This window comes from Typopeltis vanoorti, chromosome 14 (genome assembly GCF_054136105.1).
Source record: "Typopeltis vanoorti isolate ZY-2024b chromosome 14, IOZ_Tvanoo_1.0, whole genome shotgun sequence".
Lineage (NCBI taxonomy): Eukaryota > Metazoa > Arthropoda > Arachnida > Uropygi > Thelyphonidae > Typopeltis > Typopeltis vanoorti.
In genome coordinates this window covers 56,262,414-56,282,970 of record NC_143562.1, presented here as the reverse complement: position 1 = coordinate 56,282,970, position 20,557 = coordinate 56,262,414, and the positions used below count along the sequence as shown (strand labels likewise).

At 35.0% G+C, this 20,557-nt stretch overlaps 1 protein-coding gene across 1 annotated transcript in view; it reads left to right on the top strand.

Annotated features, from left to right (window-relative positions):
• LOC150099498 (histone H2A.V) overlaps positions 1 to 3,985 on the top strand; it is a 64,910-nt gene extending 60,925 nt beyond the window's left edge. Inside the window, exon 5 of the mRNA XM_090403420.1 lies at positions 2,488 to 3,985. Coding sequence (XP_090259546.1) covers positions 2,488 to 2,549 — 62 coding nt within the window. The 3' untranslated portion in view covers positions 2,550 to 3,985. The remainder of the gene's footprint in view (positions 1 to 2,487) is intronic.
• Positions 3,986 to 20,557: the final 16,572 nt, after the last annotated feature.

Genomic DNA, 20,557 nt, shown 5'->3' with positions numbered 1-20,557 from the left:
ACTCTAGGATTCACTAACTAAATTGAATAATACCTGTTACAAATTTGGTATGGAAATCAGCAATAAAAAGACATGAAAATAGGCAGTAGCATAGGAAACTTAATCTGCATTCTGAATGGAAATCCTATAGAACAATTAAAACATTTCAGCATAATTTTTTGTGAAGATGGCAAATTAAATTTGGAAATAAGACAGCAGAATTAGCATAGCTGATATGGTAGGAAGTCAAATGAATAAATTTATATGGAATAAGAGAAATTAGCCAAAACACCGAACTTGCAGTATACAAGACTATGTTTAAACCAGTTTTTAGTTATGGATCTGAGAGTTGAGTTAGAAATAAAGCACTTGATCAGAGACTAGACCACAGATATGAGTATTCTGAGAAAAATTAAAGTTAACTGGCATATTAGTAGCATTCAAGAATGTGTCAGCAGAGCTAATCCAAGGCCACTTAAATAGAATGGGTGAAGAAAGGTTAGCAAAATAGGTGTTTGATTGCAAGATCCACATGGATTGATTCGGTCAGAAGTGCCTTTGAAACACAATGCTAGATATGACAATATTGGAGTTGGAGTGGTCACAAGTAATAGATTGATTTGGAAGAAAACTGTTGATAAGGAGATGAATATTGATATAAACTTAATCTTATAATAACCTGAACACTTCTTGGGGGTTCATATCAGGAAATTGATTGGGAAAGAATTTAATCCCACTTAAAATTAAGTGATCACTTTCCGTTTCAAAACCTATATTTTATGCTGAACCAGTATGAAGATATCATTATCAACAGTAACATAAGGATGCCACTATTTCTTGTAATCTTGTACATCTCTTTATTTTGGAACATGGTGTTATTAATGACTAGTCCGTCCTGAGCACAAATATGTCTGGTATTTACCATTATTGCCTTGTCGTTTTCTTCAAATTTTCCCAAAACATTTTGTCTATCTGCAACAAAAATCACTGTTTCCCATTTTTGTGAGCTGCCTACTTTAATATCTTGAATTTATTCATCGGGAGAACCTTCTATGGGGTAATAGGCACAAATAAGTTTTTTTATCCATTTTAAAATGTGCCCACAAACTATTGCTTTTTTGGTATTTTTGTATTCTGTGAATGTGACTATCAGAGTGGGCTAAAATAACCCACAAACAGAAATCTATCTTTTCTGGAATATTTTGAAGTTAATTAGGTTCTCATTCTACTATGAAATGCTAAGTACAGTAAAGCAATCACTAAGAAAGGAAGTTCCTTCCTGTCTCTTGCAGAATTTGTGCTCCATCTCTGATCTAGGTGGTGCTTCTGCAACTTCACATCTAGACAAAGCTGACCTTCATAAATAACAAGGGTAAATCACCTCCAGCTATAGTAGGTAAACTGCATACAGCAGGGCTGTCCAAAACACAGGCCGCATGTGGTCCGCGGTGCAATTTTGTGCAGCCAACCTGTGAGTTTTGATTTTCATGAGCGAAAAATAAAATAACAATTTGAACCGAATGCGTATTAGATATTTATTTATTCGTATGGAGTTCCCTCCCTTTTCTCCCCTGTCCCTATTGGGGCGAGTTGAGCCCCCTCGTGGAGTTAAGTATTTATGGCTGTAGATCCGTGTGTTCACAGGGCTGGTTTTGCCTGCTTGCAGGATGAAAAACCCCAGATAAACTGTGGGGGGAAAACCCTGCTGTCCATGCCCAAGACCAGTTAACTTGGCTATGGCTGAAGATCCTTCAGCTCCTCATGTAGGTGACGGGAATCGAACCTAGGACACTCCTTCCCCAGGCATATGGTTGCGAAGTGCAAAGCCACTAGGCTAACAATGCAGACTATTAGATATTTTAATTCTATCACTAATTGATAATCGCGAAGTTCGTAATTTTATTTGGTGTTTTTACATCACTATATACATACGTGTTTTTCAAATATTAGATGTGCCAAAGAAGCCTTCTTACATGGTTTTGTTCCAATGCGCATGCTCCGGGCACTCACGGGGAATGTCAGTGTGCAATTAGCATTGTTTGTTTGCTCAGCTTTCGAGGTTGTGTCACTGCTGCTTACCAAATTACTAGATATGCATTGTGATGTTGCCCTCAGATAATTTTTTATTTTTAATGTGGCCTACAGCATGCCTCCAGTAGCCATCAGCATGAATGTGCTTCTGAATAAACACCTGTGGTTTATCATCTGTAGACCATGTACTTAGGCATCTGTCTCACAGCATTGGAAGCAAGACATGTTCAAATAATATGGTACATTCTGAAGAAAATAAATACCTGCCATCAAGCTTAACCCTGTTGCTCTCAACTTGATAGTTTGGAAAGCAAAGTCATTATTGTATGTATTTCATACCAAAATAAGAGTTTGTCATTTGATTGGAGGTATATTTGAACGAGTATTATATTTTAAAATGATAATGTGCTGATGTACAAATCCAATTGTTAGCTTTGAGTTCTAACTGAAGTTTACTTTTTTTTTTTTCTTTTACAGGTGTTATTCCTCATATCCACAAGTCTCTTATTGGCAAGAAGGGATCACAAAAGACAACATAAATTCTCGACATTTTTTTTATTTTTCCATTGTCATGTCATTGCATGTGTGTATACAAACTTTTTTAATGTTTCTTAAATTTCATGCCACTGCTTTAAAAATGACTCATCACTATGGTAAAACCTAGGAGTATCATCTGTGTATAACTTTCACTGATTTGTCCAGTAAACTTGTAAAATTTGTTTACCAGCTTATTCATCAAGAAAAGTAAACACTTATTAAAGTGATATGTAAGAGGCTTCCCATTTTTTTAATGACACACTAGAATAGATAATTTAATATTGTACTACTTATATTTTATTGTATGCAAAATAAACTGACTGATTTTTTTGTAAATTTTGTAATAGAAGGTGTTTAAAATGAAACGGTGGTTGCAAATCTTATATGTAAAAACATTTCTGAACTTTCATTTGAGTGCCTGGTGTCTGGACAATCTCAAGGTTTTTACTGGTTGTTGAGTCAATTGCAAAGGGTTTTTTTGGTTCATGGTTGGTGGTTTGTACATATCACTTATTTTCATACATGTGGCAATAATTAAGGATAAGATATTTGGGGTTGTACTAATATTTTTCAGGAATTGCAGTTTGGACATTGAAGAATTTTTTGTGCTTTCTGACTATAAAACATTCTTGACAGCCCAACTTGTTCAATCCTTGGTCTTTGCATATGTTTTAAATTATGTATGCTGTTTTTATAGGCTTTGTGTTGTAGTTTATTGGAGAGTCAGGCTATCTTCCATCTCTTGCCATTTGTTACATAGAATTATCCCACCTGTTGTGGATTGGGATGATGGTATATCAAAATTCTTATTGATCTTACATATGAACATTTCCATGCATTTAATGTTACATATAATATTCTAATCTGTTGTCATTTATGGTAGTTGCTTATTGTATGGTACGTTTGGTTATTTCCTCTTTTAGTTCTCTTCTAAAAGATGGAACTGCTTGTCAAACAATTCAGTTATTAATCATAATTAGGGTTGTGTAGTTTTTTTTTTTATGTAGTATCATCAGAAATATAGTTTAAGCACATGAATTTGAAATAGTAACTGTCTTCACTGTTGTAATTAAATGAGGAAAATGCCATGAACTCAGAATTAACCTGTTAATACTACTTTTGTGATTATCCAGTTGGTTTCACATTAGAGGTTTTTGTTTTTACTGTAAATGTACAGGCTATTTCAGTGATATTGCATCTATTAAGGCTTTGTCAAGATTACACTTGAATTTTTTTCCTTCACCACTGGATTTTTTTTAATGGTTTCTTGTGGAGAATACTCAAATGTGTAAACTGGATATTTTTATTACTTTACTAAGGTGATGTTTTCAAACTATATACTATGTTCTTGGTGCTCAGATGCCAGGCAAGTTTTAATACACCATTTTTTCCTCCCTCTTATACATTGTGTAAATAAAAGATTTTCACTATCTGTTGAGTTCAGTTGTATCTTTAGCTATTCGTATAAAATACAGTGGGAAAATTTTAATTGTCAGTTATAGTTGACAATAAAATAATTAACTGAATTTTGTTGGTATTTCAATATACACTTAGCTTTGTACAATTGAATAATTTATTTAAAGTTTTTACAAATATTTTTTGAAACACTAAAGTTAGACATGTTATACAAAGCAAGTCATAACTGGGTTTCACAAATAATGCCTTTCCCTAATTTGGCATTTGGTATGTAATCAACCATTTTTCATTTGTTGCTCTTTATCACTTGTAAAGAAGTGCTTGCTACATTTTTCATGTTTTATTTAACTTTTACATATAGAAACAGGTACTAGAGAGGAAAAAAAAAAATCTATGCAGGAATATGCTTGAAATTTAAAGTAATATTTTATCTGACTCACTGAAGTTAACAGAACAGTCATTTGTTTAATGGCTTAGATAATCTAGTATCTTGGAAGATCTTTCAGTCCATGAGTTAATGGAATTGCATTTTGCAATGAAACCATCTACAACTTTAAAAAAAAAGTAAACTAGAATGCTCATTGAAATGTTATCTTGTAGGGTACATCTTGGCAATAACTGCATGTGCACACACAGTTATTGCTAAGATGTGTGTGTGCATGCGCACATACAATCATAGCACATAATTGCTTTTATTCCATAACAATATTTCAGCTGACATTTTTGGAAAATGTGTTTCACTCTGAATCTTCCACCAGCTGTAACGTGAAGCATTTGGATTGTTTTTTATGCAGGGGATAGTCATCAGCTGCATTTCAAAGATTAATCATTGAAATTCAAATATCCCTTAAGGAAAGGCAAATAGTTTTAAGCACATTATACACGTATCCCAATGATACATTAAGAACTTTTTTTATTTACTCAAAAAAAACTCAGTATACATATAATCAATTTTCTAAAGAGAATTTTTACTTGTTTTAGAAATCTCATTTTACCCAGTTATAGAGCATGTCCATAATACTTCAATATAAATTTTTGCCTCTAGTCCAGCAAGAAAGCAAAATCCAGATTGTCTTGTGCTGGGAAGTGAGGATATTTGCAACATCAGAAAGCGGTCGTTGTGCAAACGAAATAGCCGATACATGCCGTATCGTCTATTTCTCGTCTGAAAGGAAATAGGCACAAGATTGTCTATATTCGGTTGTATTTATATGTGAAACTAAAATTCAAAATCAATTTTGGTGTACAATGAACAAAAGACGTGTCACAGACGTCTTTGTATGTTAGGGGGTTAAAGGAATGCGGAGAACCGACTAGGGCTTCTGACCTAATGTCCAATCCTCACTTTGTAGTGCACCTTGGGTATCTACCTGGATACTGAATGAACAAGGATGGGCTGGCAATTTGGGATTTAGCCGACCAAATTGTATTCTTATTGTTTTAAACCAATATGCAAAATTTCATGCCGGCTGTGGCATCACCCAGTTAAACAAGGCCTGTTATTTTCGGCATGGCGAAAAGTCAGCTACTGGAACAAATCCTAAAACACACCCGAACTCAATATCACCAGAGTTAAAGATCGGTACTATCAACATAAGAATCTTGATTGGCAAAGAAATGGAGCTAGCTGAGGAATTTGATAAGTACCAGATCAACATAGACGTGACTAACAAAAAAAGACAACAGGCGAGATCTTTCTGAATGGCAAATACCTGTTGGATTTCTGCTCAGGACATGGACTGGTTATTACTAACACCGTGTTCCAATATAAAAATGTGCACAAATTCACATGGAGAGTTTGATAGTGATGTTTTCTCCCTGGTGCAGGACACTTGAGTGGACAGAGGATTTGAAAGTGAATAAAAGTTGAGCAACTCTCAGATGTGAACTGTAGACTAAAATACACAAAGATTATTGAAGAAAAAATGAGAGTTTGAGAACAGGAACCAAACCTTGGAGATTCAGTGGCAAGCCTTGAAGAAAACCCTGATTGACTCAGCCAGAGAGACGTGATGAGTTTGTCTGCAAGGATAGAAATATCAGAACTCCATGGTGGCACAAGAAGTTAAGGAAAAGAAGAAAGCATATCAAAAGTTCGTGGCAAATAAGTCAGTTTGTGCTCTTAGAGAATACAGAGACAAATATAAGAAAGCTAAACACTGTAAAACTAGCTAAATAAAAGTTATGGAAGGACTTTGGCAAGAACATTGAAAATAAATATCAAGAAGGTGGTAAGATATTTTGGGTTGTTGAAGCTTAGAAATGGAGGAAAGAATGCTGCAAAAAAAAAAAAAAAGGAGTTAGAGATGATAAAGGTGACATGAACATAGGAGAAAAAGTTATCCTTGAAGTATGGAGTAATTACTTCGAAAAAATTGCTATAAATGAGACAATCAGTGATAGCACAGTGGTAAAAAAAACACTCGCCAGGAATACATATCCATATCTGAAGTAGAAAAAGCTATCAAAGACTTGAAATGTGGAAAGGCAGCAGGAGTAGATATTCGACTAGAAATGCTGAAGTATGGTGGTATAAAAGTTAGTGGCTGCACTGCGTAGTTCAGAAGGCCTGGACAAAGGGACGAATTCCCAATGATTGGAGTAGAGCTCTCATAGTACCCATATATAAAAAGGGAAATAAAACTGAATGTGAAAGTTAGAGGTATTTCCCTACTGAGTGTTCCTGGTAAGATATATGCAAGTATACTTGAGAAACGGTTGAGAAGAATTGTAGAAGAAAAGCTTGGTGAAGAACAAGTTGGATTCTGGCCAAATAGAGGCTGTCAGGATCAGATCTTCACTTTACGACAAATAGTGGAGAAATCATGGGAATATAACAGATCTCTATTTGAGTTTTGTAGATCTGGAAAAGGCATATGACAAGGTGCCAAGAGAGAAGCAATTCAATACGCTACAGTTATATGGTGTCAATGGGGCATTATATCAAGCAATACTTAGTCTATTTGAGTTGTAAGTCAGCAGTTAGAATTGAAGGAAGTACAGGAAGATGGTTTAATGTTAAATCTGGTGTGATACAAAGATATACATTATCGCCTCTGTTATTCATTATTTATATAGATTACATTATAAAGGAAAGTGGTATTAAATATCAGAATTGGAGATGTTAATGTCAGCACTTTGCCTTATTCAGATGTGTTATACTTCTAAATAAATCTGCTACAAGTTTGCAAAATTCCTTGACTAGATTGAATAACTTGTAATAGATATGGTATGGAGGTCAGCATTAAAAAGACAATGAAAATAGGTAGAATTGTTGAAAATGTCAACTGTGTTGTGAACGGGGAACCTGTGGAACAAGAAAACATTTCAGCTACTTATCACGATTTTTAGTAAAGATGGTAAATTCAATATAGAAATAGATAATAGAATCAGCATAGTGGTATGGTGGGAAGTCAATTGAATAAATTCATATGGAATAAGAGATATTAGTCGGAACACTAAATTAGCTGTATACAAGAGTGTTCAAACCAGTTTTAACTTATGGATCTGGGAGCTAAGTCAGAAGTAAAACACTTCACCAAAGACTAGACCACAGTTATGAGAGTCCTGAGAAAGATTAGAGGCATGAACAGATGGCATCAATGGCAATATCATTAAAAACAAGGATATTAGGAAAGAACATATTACTGTCAGCATCCAGTAATGCTTTAGCAGAACTAATCTCAGGTGGTATGGGTACTTAAACAGAATGGGCGAGGAAAGATTAGCAAAACAGACTGATTTGGAGGAAAATTGTTGATAGGAAGTTAGTAATGATGATAGTTACCTAGGCAAAGTGGATATTAAATCCAATATTATTTCAAAGCCGAATGTTTGTAGAAACTATGAAAGTTTTATAAGTTGACCTGAGGGCTCACAAGAACAATTCTCGGCGTCCCCGCATTATGCAACTCGGAGATGCCGAAGATTGTATTCTTGTAAGCCCTCAAGTCAACTTATGAAACTCAGTTTCTACAAACATTCGACTTTGAAATAATGTTGGATCTAATCTAATATCCACTTCAGCTATATAATTTTACATCAACGAAATGAAGCTGTATGACTTTAGTAATAGGCAGTTCATAAGTTTTTAAATTGTATGCCATTTTGAGTAGATCTTGGTTATCAGATCAACTGTCACAGTGCTTTTCAAGTAACCCTTATGTTTCTTAATAATACTTGACAAATAAGTCCTTTTAAGTGAAAATGCTGAAAGTTCTCGACTTTATAAAATAATGGGGAAAAAAGCGCATACTGAGGTGAAGATTACATTCAGATATTACAGTATGCTGTTATAATTGTTCTACTTTGTTATTAGTTATTGTTAATCTCTTACTGTGTAATTTATAAATTAAACTTTATCATAGGTATGTATTGGGAAATCCACAAGGTGTCACAGAACGTATCCCCTGTGGATAATGGGGCTACTACTGTGATTATGAAGTTATTTACATATAAACATATAAACATTTGTGAGTGTTCTTTTATAGAAAATGTGATTTTACATAGTTCTTGTGTTCAGTACATCCTTTCTCAGAAGAATGTAATGGAAGTCAGTGAGTAGGTAGGTTATGACCTGTTCATCTCATCAGTAGTGCTAAACCCATGGAGATGCTAAGAGCTTAGTGGCTGAAATATTCAAAACAAGTACAATTACCATATAATACTTTTGGATATTTAATAGTGGAGTTTTGTGACAGTTCAGATGTACTAAAATGGTATTACTAATAATGCAAGTCTTTAGACCTGTAGCTTCCAGATTGTAGTTTCAGTAAGGATTGAGAGTTAAAACTGAGTATGAACAAAGAATGAGGGGCCAGTATTGTGCAGTACATCTTAGATTATTTGGAGGTGTCTTCACTTTGGCCAGACTACTCAGGATAATTTTTCATTTACGTAACTAAAAAATAAGTGCTTTGTTTACGTCCATGACATATGATCGCTTTTAAAACGCTTCCGATGAGTTCTTGGTTTTGTTAATACCATGTGAATGACCTATGGTGGATTCTTTTATTTGAAGCATTCTTCAAGAATGTAACTTGGTCATTCTCCCAATGGAAAACGTCATTGTGATTGGTGTTGGGAAAATGAACAAGTTCTGGTTTCTCTTATATTCTCCATTATCAAGATGGTTCCTATATATATGTAAGGTGAACCACAAGAATATGAAATCCTTTATATATGTAAATATCTACTCCTTGGATCACTAATACTCTGCAGTTTTTTAACTTTTGCAAGGAAGGAAAATAATTATAGTAATGACGCTTGGAAAAGTATTTGATTTAGGGCAGAATTCCCAGATCATCTATTTTGTCCACTAAACCTTTCATGAGATTTGCAGTCTGACTTGACTTCTTTATTTTCTTTCTCATCATACTAATCTGATGTGTGTGACATTACACCAGAGTGTCTAACATGCTGTTAATGTTAATATACTTGATAAAATCAGGAAAGCACATTTTTTTTTTTTTTACTTGTAACCTATTGTTGCACCACTGGTCTTAATACCATGTTTTAACTTAAAACTACAACCCTTTGAACATGTTTGCTTAGCTTCTTAGTCCATCAGATGAGAAGACGGGTTCAGCTTTCGTTACTGACTAGAGGAGCTTTTATTCTCCTGTTTTCACCTGGTTCCCAGGTCTTTGATACAGGAAATTTTTTTTTTTCTTTGAGGTGATGTGGAACCCATTTCACTTATTCTCTGCTCTTCACACTAGTCCTTGCGAGGTGATGTGGATATATATATATATATATATATATATATACTATATGGAATTTGGTATACATAAAAATAAATGATTCTTTTAAGTGGATAGTTTAGAAAATCGAATGTATGTATAACCCATTATTTCAGACAGTAACATATCCTGTTAGGGATATGTTACTGTCTGAAATGAAACCGATAGATTTATGCTGCCATCAATTTGTTTCTTGATTAAGATGTCTAAAAACGATAGTTTGTCTCTTTCAAGTTCCATAGTAAATTTAATCGAATGATGGAAGCAGTTAATCTTTTTGAGAAAGTCATATAGGTCATCTGTGTTGTTCCAAACGATGAAGATGTCGTCCATATATCTGTACCAAATTTTAGGTTTCGGAATAATTTGGGATAGGATTTTGTTTTCGAGGTCTTCCATAAATTTTAAATTTTAAAGTAATTATACGTAAAGAATATGTATGATATGTAAAGTAACTACCCAAAGAATGGTAAAGGAGTCTAGGTGGAAATAGACACTGAGCATGTTATAGTGTTGTATATGAAAATAAAATATCAATGTAAAAACATTAGGCACCATAGCATAGCTATTGCAAACAAGCCACACCACCTCCCTCTCTCAACCAAGCAACGTTTGGACTGATGCCTTTCACGCCATTTCTCTACTGTATATGATTGGATAAAGGCTCTGTGTAGCGACGAATCAAGTATCCAAATGTTTCACTCTGATGATCGTGTTTGGATCTGGAGAATGGTTCCAGCAGGTCTGCATCATTCTGTCAAGTTTTGTGGAGGATCGGTAATGATGTTTTAGTTGGATGGGACTTTGTCCATTGGCAGATGTTCCCCAAACCGTGATGTATGCTGGCTACCTGGAAAATTTCATGTGTCGATGCTGTGGAATTACAAAGTCAGTTACCCTTGCATGCGATACTGCACTGTACATCCGAGACTGGTTTCCATAAAACAATGTCGAAGTATTGAACTGGCCGGCACAGATTCTAGACCTCAAACATCATAAGGAGTAGGCGAAGCCTTTTAATCCTATCTAGCTTTTGGAGACCGAGTGGGCAGCTCAATTTCCACTGGTAGCCAATCAGAGACAGCTGGCATATGATTATCACTAATAAGTGGCAACTGATGGATTCTGAATATATAGAGATTTGATTAATTAATATTTACTTCAGAATCCAACATGATCTTCCATCACATAAGCTAGACTTATAATTATTATTTAATGTAAATCACTTGTTTATAAATTAATATTCATGTAACTACCTTTAAGTTCTATTAATAATTAATGAATGAATGAAAGATATATATAATAATAGTGAAAGGACTCTGTATTAAAATATTATTGAGTTTATTTTATTTATTGCTATGTTAATATTATAAGAACTTGTATTCAACATTTTAACTGCATATTAATTGAATGTAAATATTCCTTATTTGTTCCTGTATGTAGGGGTATAACGTTGTGCAATGCCTCAGTTTTATTATATTTTGTTTTAGTTGTCATGGAGACGTATGTAAGATAACGAGCGCGAGTTTAGATCAGAGCGTGGCAGATCGGTATTGAAGGGCTGGAAAGGATTTTAGTAGTAGACAGCACGAGAATAATTTCGGCGGGAAGAAGGGATATATATAAGCGAAGAACAGACAAAAGATTCATTACTCCTGCCATGATCAGAGCTTTAATAACTCAATAACACCTTATCCATACACTGTCCTCTACAGATAACGGGGAAGATGAAAAGCATTCTTGCTTCGCCCCTTTAAACCAGTCCTTATAAGGACTAAGAACGATTCATTCGGGGAATCAGAGTGAGATAACAGCGAGTCGGCGAGTCAGTCAAGTAGCTCGCTAAAGTCTACTAGTCGAGGAGCGAGTTAGCTAGTAAGTTGCAGAACAAGAAATAAAGCAACGGAAGATAGCAAAGTAGCAACTGGATGGATGACTTGCGATAATTTAGTTGGGATTTTGACTCAAGACCGATCTTTCAGGGTCACACAGGGTCTGTGTGACCCTGAAACTTGAAGAATAGCACGGAGTAACTAAGAGAATAAGTAGAGGCAGCAAAGTTAAATTTAAACGATAGCTGTGCTAAGAGATATAGTGCCTGAAAGATTAATTAAATGCTGGAAGAATAGGCAACTGTGCATAAAAACTTCAAGTTAAAGAATTACAGCGTGTTAACTTAGTTTATGAGTTATTGGTAGAATACTGAATTGGTCAAGTGATGTCAAAGATAGTACAAGCGTTTTGCTCCAAGCAAGAACCTTTAACTATGTGAATTGTGACCATTAATTTATTCAGTTATTACTAAGAGGATTTGTTTTTGTTTTTAATGAGTGCTGTTAATTGTTTTAAGTGAATACAGTTATAAAAGGTATCCGTACATAAGTAGATGAACAAGGAAATTTACCGGTAAGAATTAACCGACTTTGTTACTCCTATGCAGAGATAAGTGTGTGTTTCTTCCTAAAATATCCCTACATTAACAGTAACTTTTGCGGAGAATAGCTAGAGTGTGGATTTAAGAGTGTATACTTCTGAAGAAGCGTTGCTGCCCTTATATTGTATTTGAAACTTAAGTAACTATAAGATATTAATGTAGTTGGTTACTAAGGTACTTATGACATTGAACTTTTTTCAAATGGTTAATTGAATTTTGTGAAAGCTGTATTTCAGACAACAGATTAACCATTGCCTGAAATTATATGACTAAATTACCAGATGAGCCAAAATATTTGTAATACCTTATTCAGTGACTTAAACTAAAGTGTATAATTTGTAAGTCTATATTAAATGTTTGTTTTGTTGATCTAAAGTTGTACTTTGCCTGAATCTCTTTTACTGCACCGTTCATAAAATAACCGAACCAAAGCGGGTGAATTAAATAAGTTAAATAAACTCGGCCTGTATACATAACAACACATAAAAAGGAAATAGTTGAGTTGGTTTTACTTTAATTTTTTGACTAATTTAGATATAGAGTGGCGCAGTCAATAAATACAAATTTTCTCTGTACTTGGATTAGAAATCAACTAGCACATCGTAGTGACAAATTGACAGATCCAAAGTATAGGTTAAGAAGAAATAGGATCCAACACAACCAATGAAGAGATGGACAAACAAGTGCTGCCATCTCTTGGTACCTAATCCTAACAGGATATATTACTGTCTGAAATAACTGGGGGTTCTAGTCGATATTCTTGAGCAGGGGTTCCCAATCCTATGCCCGCGGGCACCATGGCGCTCGTCGACCAATTTGTGTGTGCCCACCTCTGTTCAGCCGTGTGCCGTATAGTTTGAAATAATCATGCAACAATTCATGGCATGCTATATGACGCATGTGTTAATGACACATGACGAGTATTAAACGCATACAATGTAAAGTAGATGCGCATTCGAAGTTGTTCATTTCAGTTTAAGAACTGGAATATCATCATATTCTCCTAATTATAAAGCGCCAATGAAATGCAATGCCAAAGATCACACTAACTTACATATATATATTTAAATTTTTATATAATGTAAACTTTTAAGTAATAAAACATTTGATTATAATGTAAACTTTGTATGTATTCATTTACCAAACGAATTCAAAAAATTTGCTTGAAAAAATAGATGGTGCCCGTCGCCCTATCGGTATTTTAGAATGTGCTCTAGGAAACAAAAAGGTTGGAAACCCCTGTTCTTGAGTTTATGGGACGAAAAATCCGAGTTTCCAGGAGAAAAAAATCGTTTGCACGTGCCAGAAATCGACCAATTCGAGAACCGGTCGAAGAAAGGCTTAGAAAATGTTACTCCAGGCAGTGACTAGACTTGAACTTCAGGCGTCCTAGTGCAGAGGATGTATCACTTCCACTGAGTATATTTTTTATTAACACTAAAGCATCTATGTACAATCAAAATAAATATATATACAACTATTTACGATATATACATTTGTACATAGAATGCTTATTCTAATTGACATTTTGATTTACATTTCTTGAGGCTACTTCTACTGAGGTTATTTGTATCAACAACGGCAGCTGTGTACATTTAAAAATAAATATATATACAGCTATTTACAATTTGTACATAGGCTGCTAAGTCTATTAGGCATTTTCATTTACTCGTTACAATATACTTATGACACCTGTTTTACAATCACTGTTTAAATAAGATACAACATCACATGCTCAATTTCTATTTTCCTATTGAATTGTTTGAGCTGTTATTTTTGTTGGTATATGTTACACAGTGATTTCAGTCTATAAGTTCCATTATCAGATCAGTCTATTCTCGTTTATATATATATATATATATATATATATATATATATATATAATTATTTTTTTGTAGGCACTCTTATTTTTACAAAAAAGAATTCCATCTTGCTTTAACATTATATTGTTTACTTAACTTAAGAGGTAGATCTGTAATTTCTTACATACAAAGTTTTCTGAATTGCAGAATTAGTTACAGGTCTATAAATGGATAATATATCCTATTAACATTTTGGGTTATTATCATGTTATGAACTTATGTTATCTGCATTTCTTACAATTGACATTTCTACCGTCCTTGTGTCTGTATATACAAGAACATATACATATTTGTGGTAATATATCTTAATCTACATATTTATTACTAGAGTAGTATTGACTTATCTTAAGGAGTAATTTGCTATTTACCTTTCTTTTTTTTTTTTTTTTTTTTTTTTTTTTCTTACACAATTAGATATACATACTCCCTATTAGGGAATAAAAGGCGTTAGTTGATTTATATATATGTATATATATATATATATATATATATATATATATATATAACATTCTTATCCCTTATATGTAGGCGTACCTATATATTATTATTAATATTTTTATTATTTTTTTAAACTTTTATTTATTTATTTATTTTAATTATTATTTTATATACATATATATATTTTTTTAAAATTTAATTTTATTTTATTAGATTTGATATCTTGTTGTCATTATTCCTCTCATTGTGGCGAATGGGCCTACGTTACCAGCACCTTTGTCTGGGATTATGCTTTTTGTTCAGATAGTGGGTTATCATTATTGTTTACCACTAACTACGGGGGTTCCATTATCGGTATAAGTTTTATTTTTCCTTCTTCTTCTCCTCCTTCTTCAATTAGGCCGAGTTTCTTCCATTGCTGTGTTGTTATGCTTTTAGTTTGTGTAGTGTTTATGATAATTTCCTTTAAATAATTGTTAATGTTTGCTAGTATGTCTGGTCTGGTGTCTCTTCCGTGTATTTTGTCACATCTGTGGGACCATATTGCATACATTGTTATTATTATGATTATTAGTTCTGTTTTTTTTTTCATTTTTTGGTCTTCCAGCCAAAATAATGTGTTTTCAGAGAACGGTTGTGTCTTATGTAGGAATTTCTGTATGGTGTTCCATACTGTGGACGTTTTTCTACAGAACATCATAATATGATATATTGTTTCTGGGTCGGGACAGAAATGACACTTCGCTGGGTCTTGTAGTGGGATTTTTTTTGCTACACACCACATTTTTGTGGGGAGACAGGCATGATGTACTTTATAGAAGAATGTTTTGTATTTTGGTGATATTGGAAGTCGGAAAACTTTGCTAAGCACCAGACAGCCTAATTTCTCCTTTTCTTATTTCCCTATGTTGGGGAGGTGGGAATGTCACTTGACTTAATGTTTTATGTAGTTTGTATTGTCAGTAAGGTTTCGGTATCTGAGTGTTTCATTATATATGTGTACCCTTCGGCTATTTCTTTGAACATTCTCGGGCTTGGTCTTTTTATATCTGGAAGTGAGCTTATAAACCTATGCGGCAAACACTTTTGTAAGAATGTTGCCGCATAGGCATGATAGGTTTTTGTGTGTGCTCGGGCTGCTGTTATTGCCCTGCCGATGAGAGTTTTTAAATGGATGTTTAGCAATGCTAAACCTCAAGCTTCAACTTCATGGAAGAGTGTTGATCTGCGCATGGGTTCATACTGAGAGCCCCAGATGTATGTAGCGCAGAGCCTGTGTATTTTTTCGGCCCACCTTCCGTGATACGGGGTGTTGTGTATCTTGTACCACAGGCGAGATGTTAGGTAGATGTTGCAAACCCGGGCCCTTCCTCTAACGGACAGCTGTCTAGGGCGCATTGCATTAATTTTTTTCTTTATGCCGTCATGGAGTTCTTTCCACTGTTTTCGTGTGATTCTGAGCTTCCGATGTTGATGCCCAGAACCGGTATGTAATTATTCACCTGTATTCCTGAAGGAATCCTTGGTTGGTTTTCCCACTTTCCAATTATTTTGCAGTGGGATTTTGCCAGATTCACATTCAGTGCTGAGGCTTTGCTGAAGTCTTTTATTATTTTGAGCGTTGTGTCCAAAGATTTTTGTGTTCCTAGTGTTAAAGTGACGTCATCAGCATATGCCAAAATTTTGACGTCACTTTCTCCGTGTATATGTGTTCCTTTGATATTGTTGTTTGTGTTAATGGCTATAATGAGTGGTTCTAGAGCTAGAACAAATAGAGCCATGGATAGTGGGTCTCCTTGCCGGATGGAACATTTTATTGGGAAAGAGGCTGAGAGATTTTTTATTAATGATTAGCCTACTTTCCGCGTTTCTGTACAAAAGCTTAATCGTTTCTTTCCAGTTTACTCCAACTCCTATTCGGTTTAGTGTTTCAAACAGGTATTGGTGGCTAACTGTGTCAAATGCCTTTTGAATATCTAGACCCATTACAATACATGGATTTTCTGTGAGGCTGTAATAATCGCAAATGCATTGGAGGTGCATTATTGTGTCAAGAATATTTCTTCCTTTCACTGCACATGATTGTGCTGGTGAGATAAGTTTATGGAGGTGCTTTTGTATTCGGTTTGTAAGTATTTTAGATATTATTTTGTAATCAGTATTCAGTAGGGTTATGCCTCTCCAGTTTTTTATGTCTTGTAACTTCTGTTAATCCCCAACCTTTGGTAGTAGTACAATGTGTCCTGTGTTGAATTTTGCTGGCGTTGTCTGTGTTGTAATCATCGTGTTGATCATTTTAATAAAAATATGTTCAAATTTTGGGAAGTATTCTATAGAATTCGCCAGTTAGTCCATCTTCACCTGGTGATTTGTTATCCGGGAGCTGTTTCACTATAAGACGGCATTCTGCTACGGTGATTGGTGCGTCGATCTCCTCAGCCTCCTGCTGGGTGATTTTGGGGAGGAGTGAAAGGAATCTTTCTCTTTCTTCCTGACTGCTGGGTTTTTCTTGAAATAGTGAAGAAAAGTATTTTTGAACACCACGAATTATTTCGGGGTCTTTATTTAGGGTTTGGCCTTCGTATGTTATGGTTTTTATTCTCTGTTTTGCGTTCCGTTGTTTCTCAAACAGCCATGCTGTCGAGGTCTTCCCTTCATCATTTTCAATTATTTTGAGACCAGCACGTAGCCACGCTCCTATTTCCTGAAACTGTTTCGCTGTTATGCGGTTTTTAATTTCTTCTATTTCTGTTCTGATGTTTTCATTATTTCTGTCATAGTGGTGATACAATTTTGATAATTTCTTCGTGTCAGCGTTCTGTTTGTTCCTGCTTTTTTATTCTACTAATTTTGATTGCTGTTTGTTTTGTCATGTGTTTAAATTTCTCCCAGGCTGTTACAGCATTTTCTATGGATTCTATTTCCTCAACTATTTTCTCTATGTTATTGTTGAATTCATCGTCATCTTTAAGGTGTTTATTAAATTTCCATAGGGGGAAATTTCTGTTTGTAAACTTATCAGCTGTTTCTGTTTGTTGATATTGTACTTCAGCCATATCACTTCCACTGAGCTACACAGGCCTTATATATATATACTGTATATATATATATATATATATATATATATATATATATATACATTTAAAAACATTTTTAAACATTTCATGTATGCCACTTCATTTGATAGCTATGAATCTACTGTTTCCTTTCCATTACACCTTAAAGAATCATATTTTTAGCATATTCCTTTCCTCACATACAGTATGCAGAAAAAACTAAAATACTCTTACAAAACCCCTGAGTGAATAGTGGCAAATCATTGGGGATCAAGAACATATGGAATAATAAAAATTTGCTTTTGAATACTTATATATTTATAATAGAACTATAGTCAGCTTTCACAATAGTAACTTGTTCACAATTAAGACAGAGACTTGCTACATACTGGATTCTTCGTCAATTAAACCGTCTGTAGTGGTGTGGCTCATTTCTATATCTATAAAGGAAACTCTGGTGAACTTAGTGAGCATTCCTGCTGCAAATATCTTCCTTATATATTTAGAGAAAATGCTAACTAGACCCATTAGGTGAACCTCCACTGCCTGGTGAAAGTACGACCTTGCTTACTGGAGAGGTTCTGGTTCCCATCCCTCCTCTCTTCCCATGCAACATGAGATACTCTTCAAGGACATGCAAACATTAAGGGTGTTAATAAAAATGGTGATACTGCAGGCCAGATATTACATTACACGAATCTGGAAATGTCAGCAATGAGTCAGGAAGCTTCCTGGTTCAGCTGGTGCATAATCTTGCTCCCACATTGTCTGGAGGAGTCCAAGCAGTGGTATGTGGGAGGCACTGTGAAGACCACATAAAACTCAAACTAATCTGTCATTAAATCAAGCACAGTATTGAAAACATACCACAATCCCTATTCCTAATCTTCACATCCACTTAACATCTGTGGCATAAAACTCCAACATAAATGACACACACCATTGCTTAAGACATTCGGCTTTTGACAGAAACATTTGCAGCCACAGCAACCATGGTTCGCCTTCAAACACTCAAATTCTACACTTCATGATTCATTTTGCCACAAGAATGGCAGCTGTGCCTTTGTGTAAGATACTGATAAAAGAAAATGCTAAATTTAGAGACTCTTATTTTTGATCTCTGGCACAAGGCTTCTTGGTCCCATAAAGTTCTACTGATCCTTTCTAGCACCCAACCATTTCTCCATCTTTTAGTATATATATATCATTATATCATTACCCTTCTGACACCACATCTCATTGTAGAGTATGTTTTCGTGTTCTATCCATAAAAATTGCACAAGAAACCAATGGACTAATGCACTCTTTAAAGATGAGTCGTTTTAGTCTTTGATTTGAGATGACACTTGATCTGGCGTGAAAGTGGCACTGCTTATCATCCCGAGAATGTTCTTGAAAGGGATAGATGGAGGTGCTGGGGTCATGGCATGAGGGAGACATTATGCTTAATGGATGCATACAGTTACAAGTGCTGGAAAAAGGGACTGACTGGTGAACATGTTCAGTTGTTCCATAATGTAGGTGAAAAATTCATTTTTATGGATGACAATGATAAAAAACATCTGTGAACAGTAGAGATACTACTGGACACCGAGGATATTAATCAAATCGAGTCGCCAGCAGGCTGCTTCTCAAAATTCCCCTCCAAAAAACAAATTCCTTATCCTTGCACTGGAGTTTGCTGCACGGTACGATGTTGTGAAAGCTGCATCGGAGTTCAGAGTGGACATATTCCCATACTGAAAGGTCTCTCAGCATACGAGGGTGGTCTGAAAAGCTCTTGACCATAGATGGCAACACTATTGGGCAGATTTTTTTTTCTAAGTTGGTGTATCTGTCATAAGCATCCATGTGAAATTGCAAGTCATTCTATCAAGTAGTTTGACTGGGGTCATGGTGTGAGGGAGACATTATGCTTAATGGATGCATACAGTTACAAGTGCTGGAAAAAAGGACTATGACTGGTGAACATGTTCAGTTGTTCCGTAATGTAGGTGAAAAATTCATTTTTATGGATGACAATGCTAAAACACATCGTATGTGAACAGTAGATACTTCTGGACATTGAGGATATTAATCAAATCGAGTCGCCAGCAGGCTGCCCAGATCTCAACTCCAAAGAACATGTTTGGGATGCACTGCTTCTCAAAATTTCCCTCCAAAAAACAAATTCCTTATCCTTGCACTGAAGGAGTGGGCCAGTTTGCCTGCAGAACTGCTAAATCACTTGGTGCTAAACACGGTACGATATTGTGAAAGCTGCATCGGAGTTCAGAATGGACATATTCCCATACTGAAATGTCTCTCAGCATACAAGGGTGGTTTGAAAAGCTGTCTTGACCATAGATGGCAACACTATTGGGCAGATTTTTTTTTCTAAGTTGGTGTATCTGTCATAAGCATCCATGTGAAATTGCAAGTCATTCTATCAAGTCGTTTGTTATATACAGCTGCCTGAAGCAAGTGTTGTCTGTATCCCTTGAAATGGATAAAATTGAGTATCATGCAGTTATGAAATTCTATGTAAAAGGTTTAACCACCCAACCTGCCAGGACGTATACACACGTCCAAGCTACCATGGATGCGAAGTGCATATTAAAATTGTAATACCATTGATATTACATTGAAATACGTGATGGATACGAACTGTAGAGGAGTGATGTATTTTATCCATATTGATGGCGAAGAGTGGTTAATGGCAAAAGAAATCATTTGAAGTTCTTAAGCTTATGGGCACTCTTCTCTTTCATTTTCGACAATTAAAAAATGGGCTGCTGAGTTTAAACGTGGCCATACCAGCCTCGAAGATACCACGTGAAAGATGTCCAAAGTGTAACAACAGCAGACATCATTGATCAAGTGCACGATATGGTATTAGATGACTAGCGAGTCAAAGTGCATGAAATTGCTGAGACTATAGGCATTTCAAAAGAACGTATAGGATATATTTTGCATATAGAATTGTAAATGAAAAAGTTTGCACAAGAAGTGTGCTGTGCTTTCTCTCAGCAGATCAAAAACGCACTTGCATGAAAATCTCTGAACAGTGCTTAGTGTTTTAAC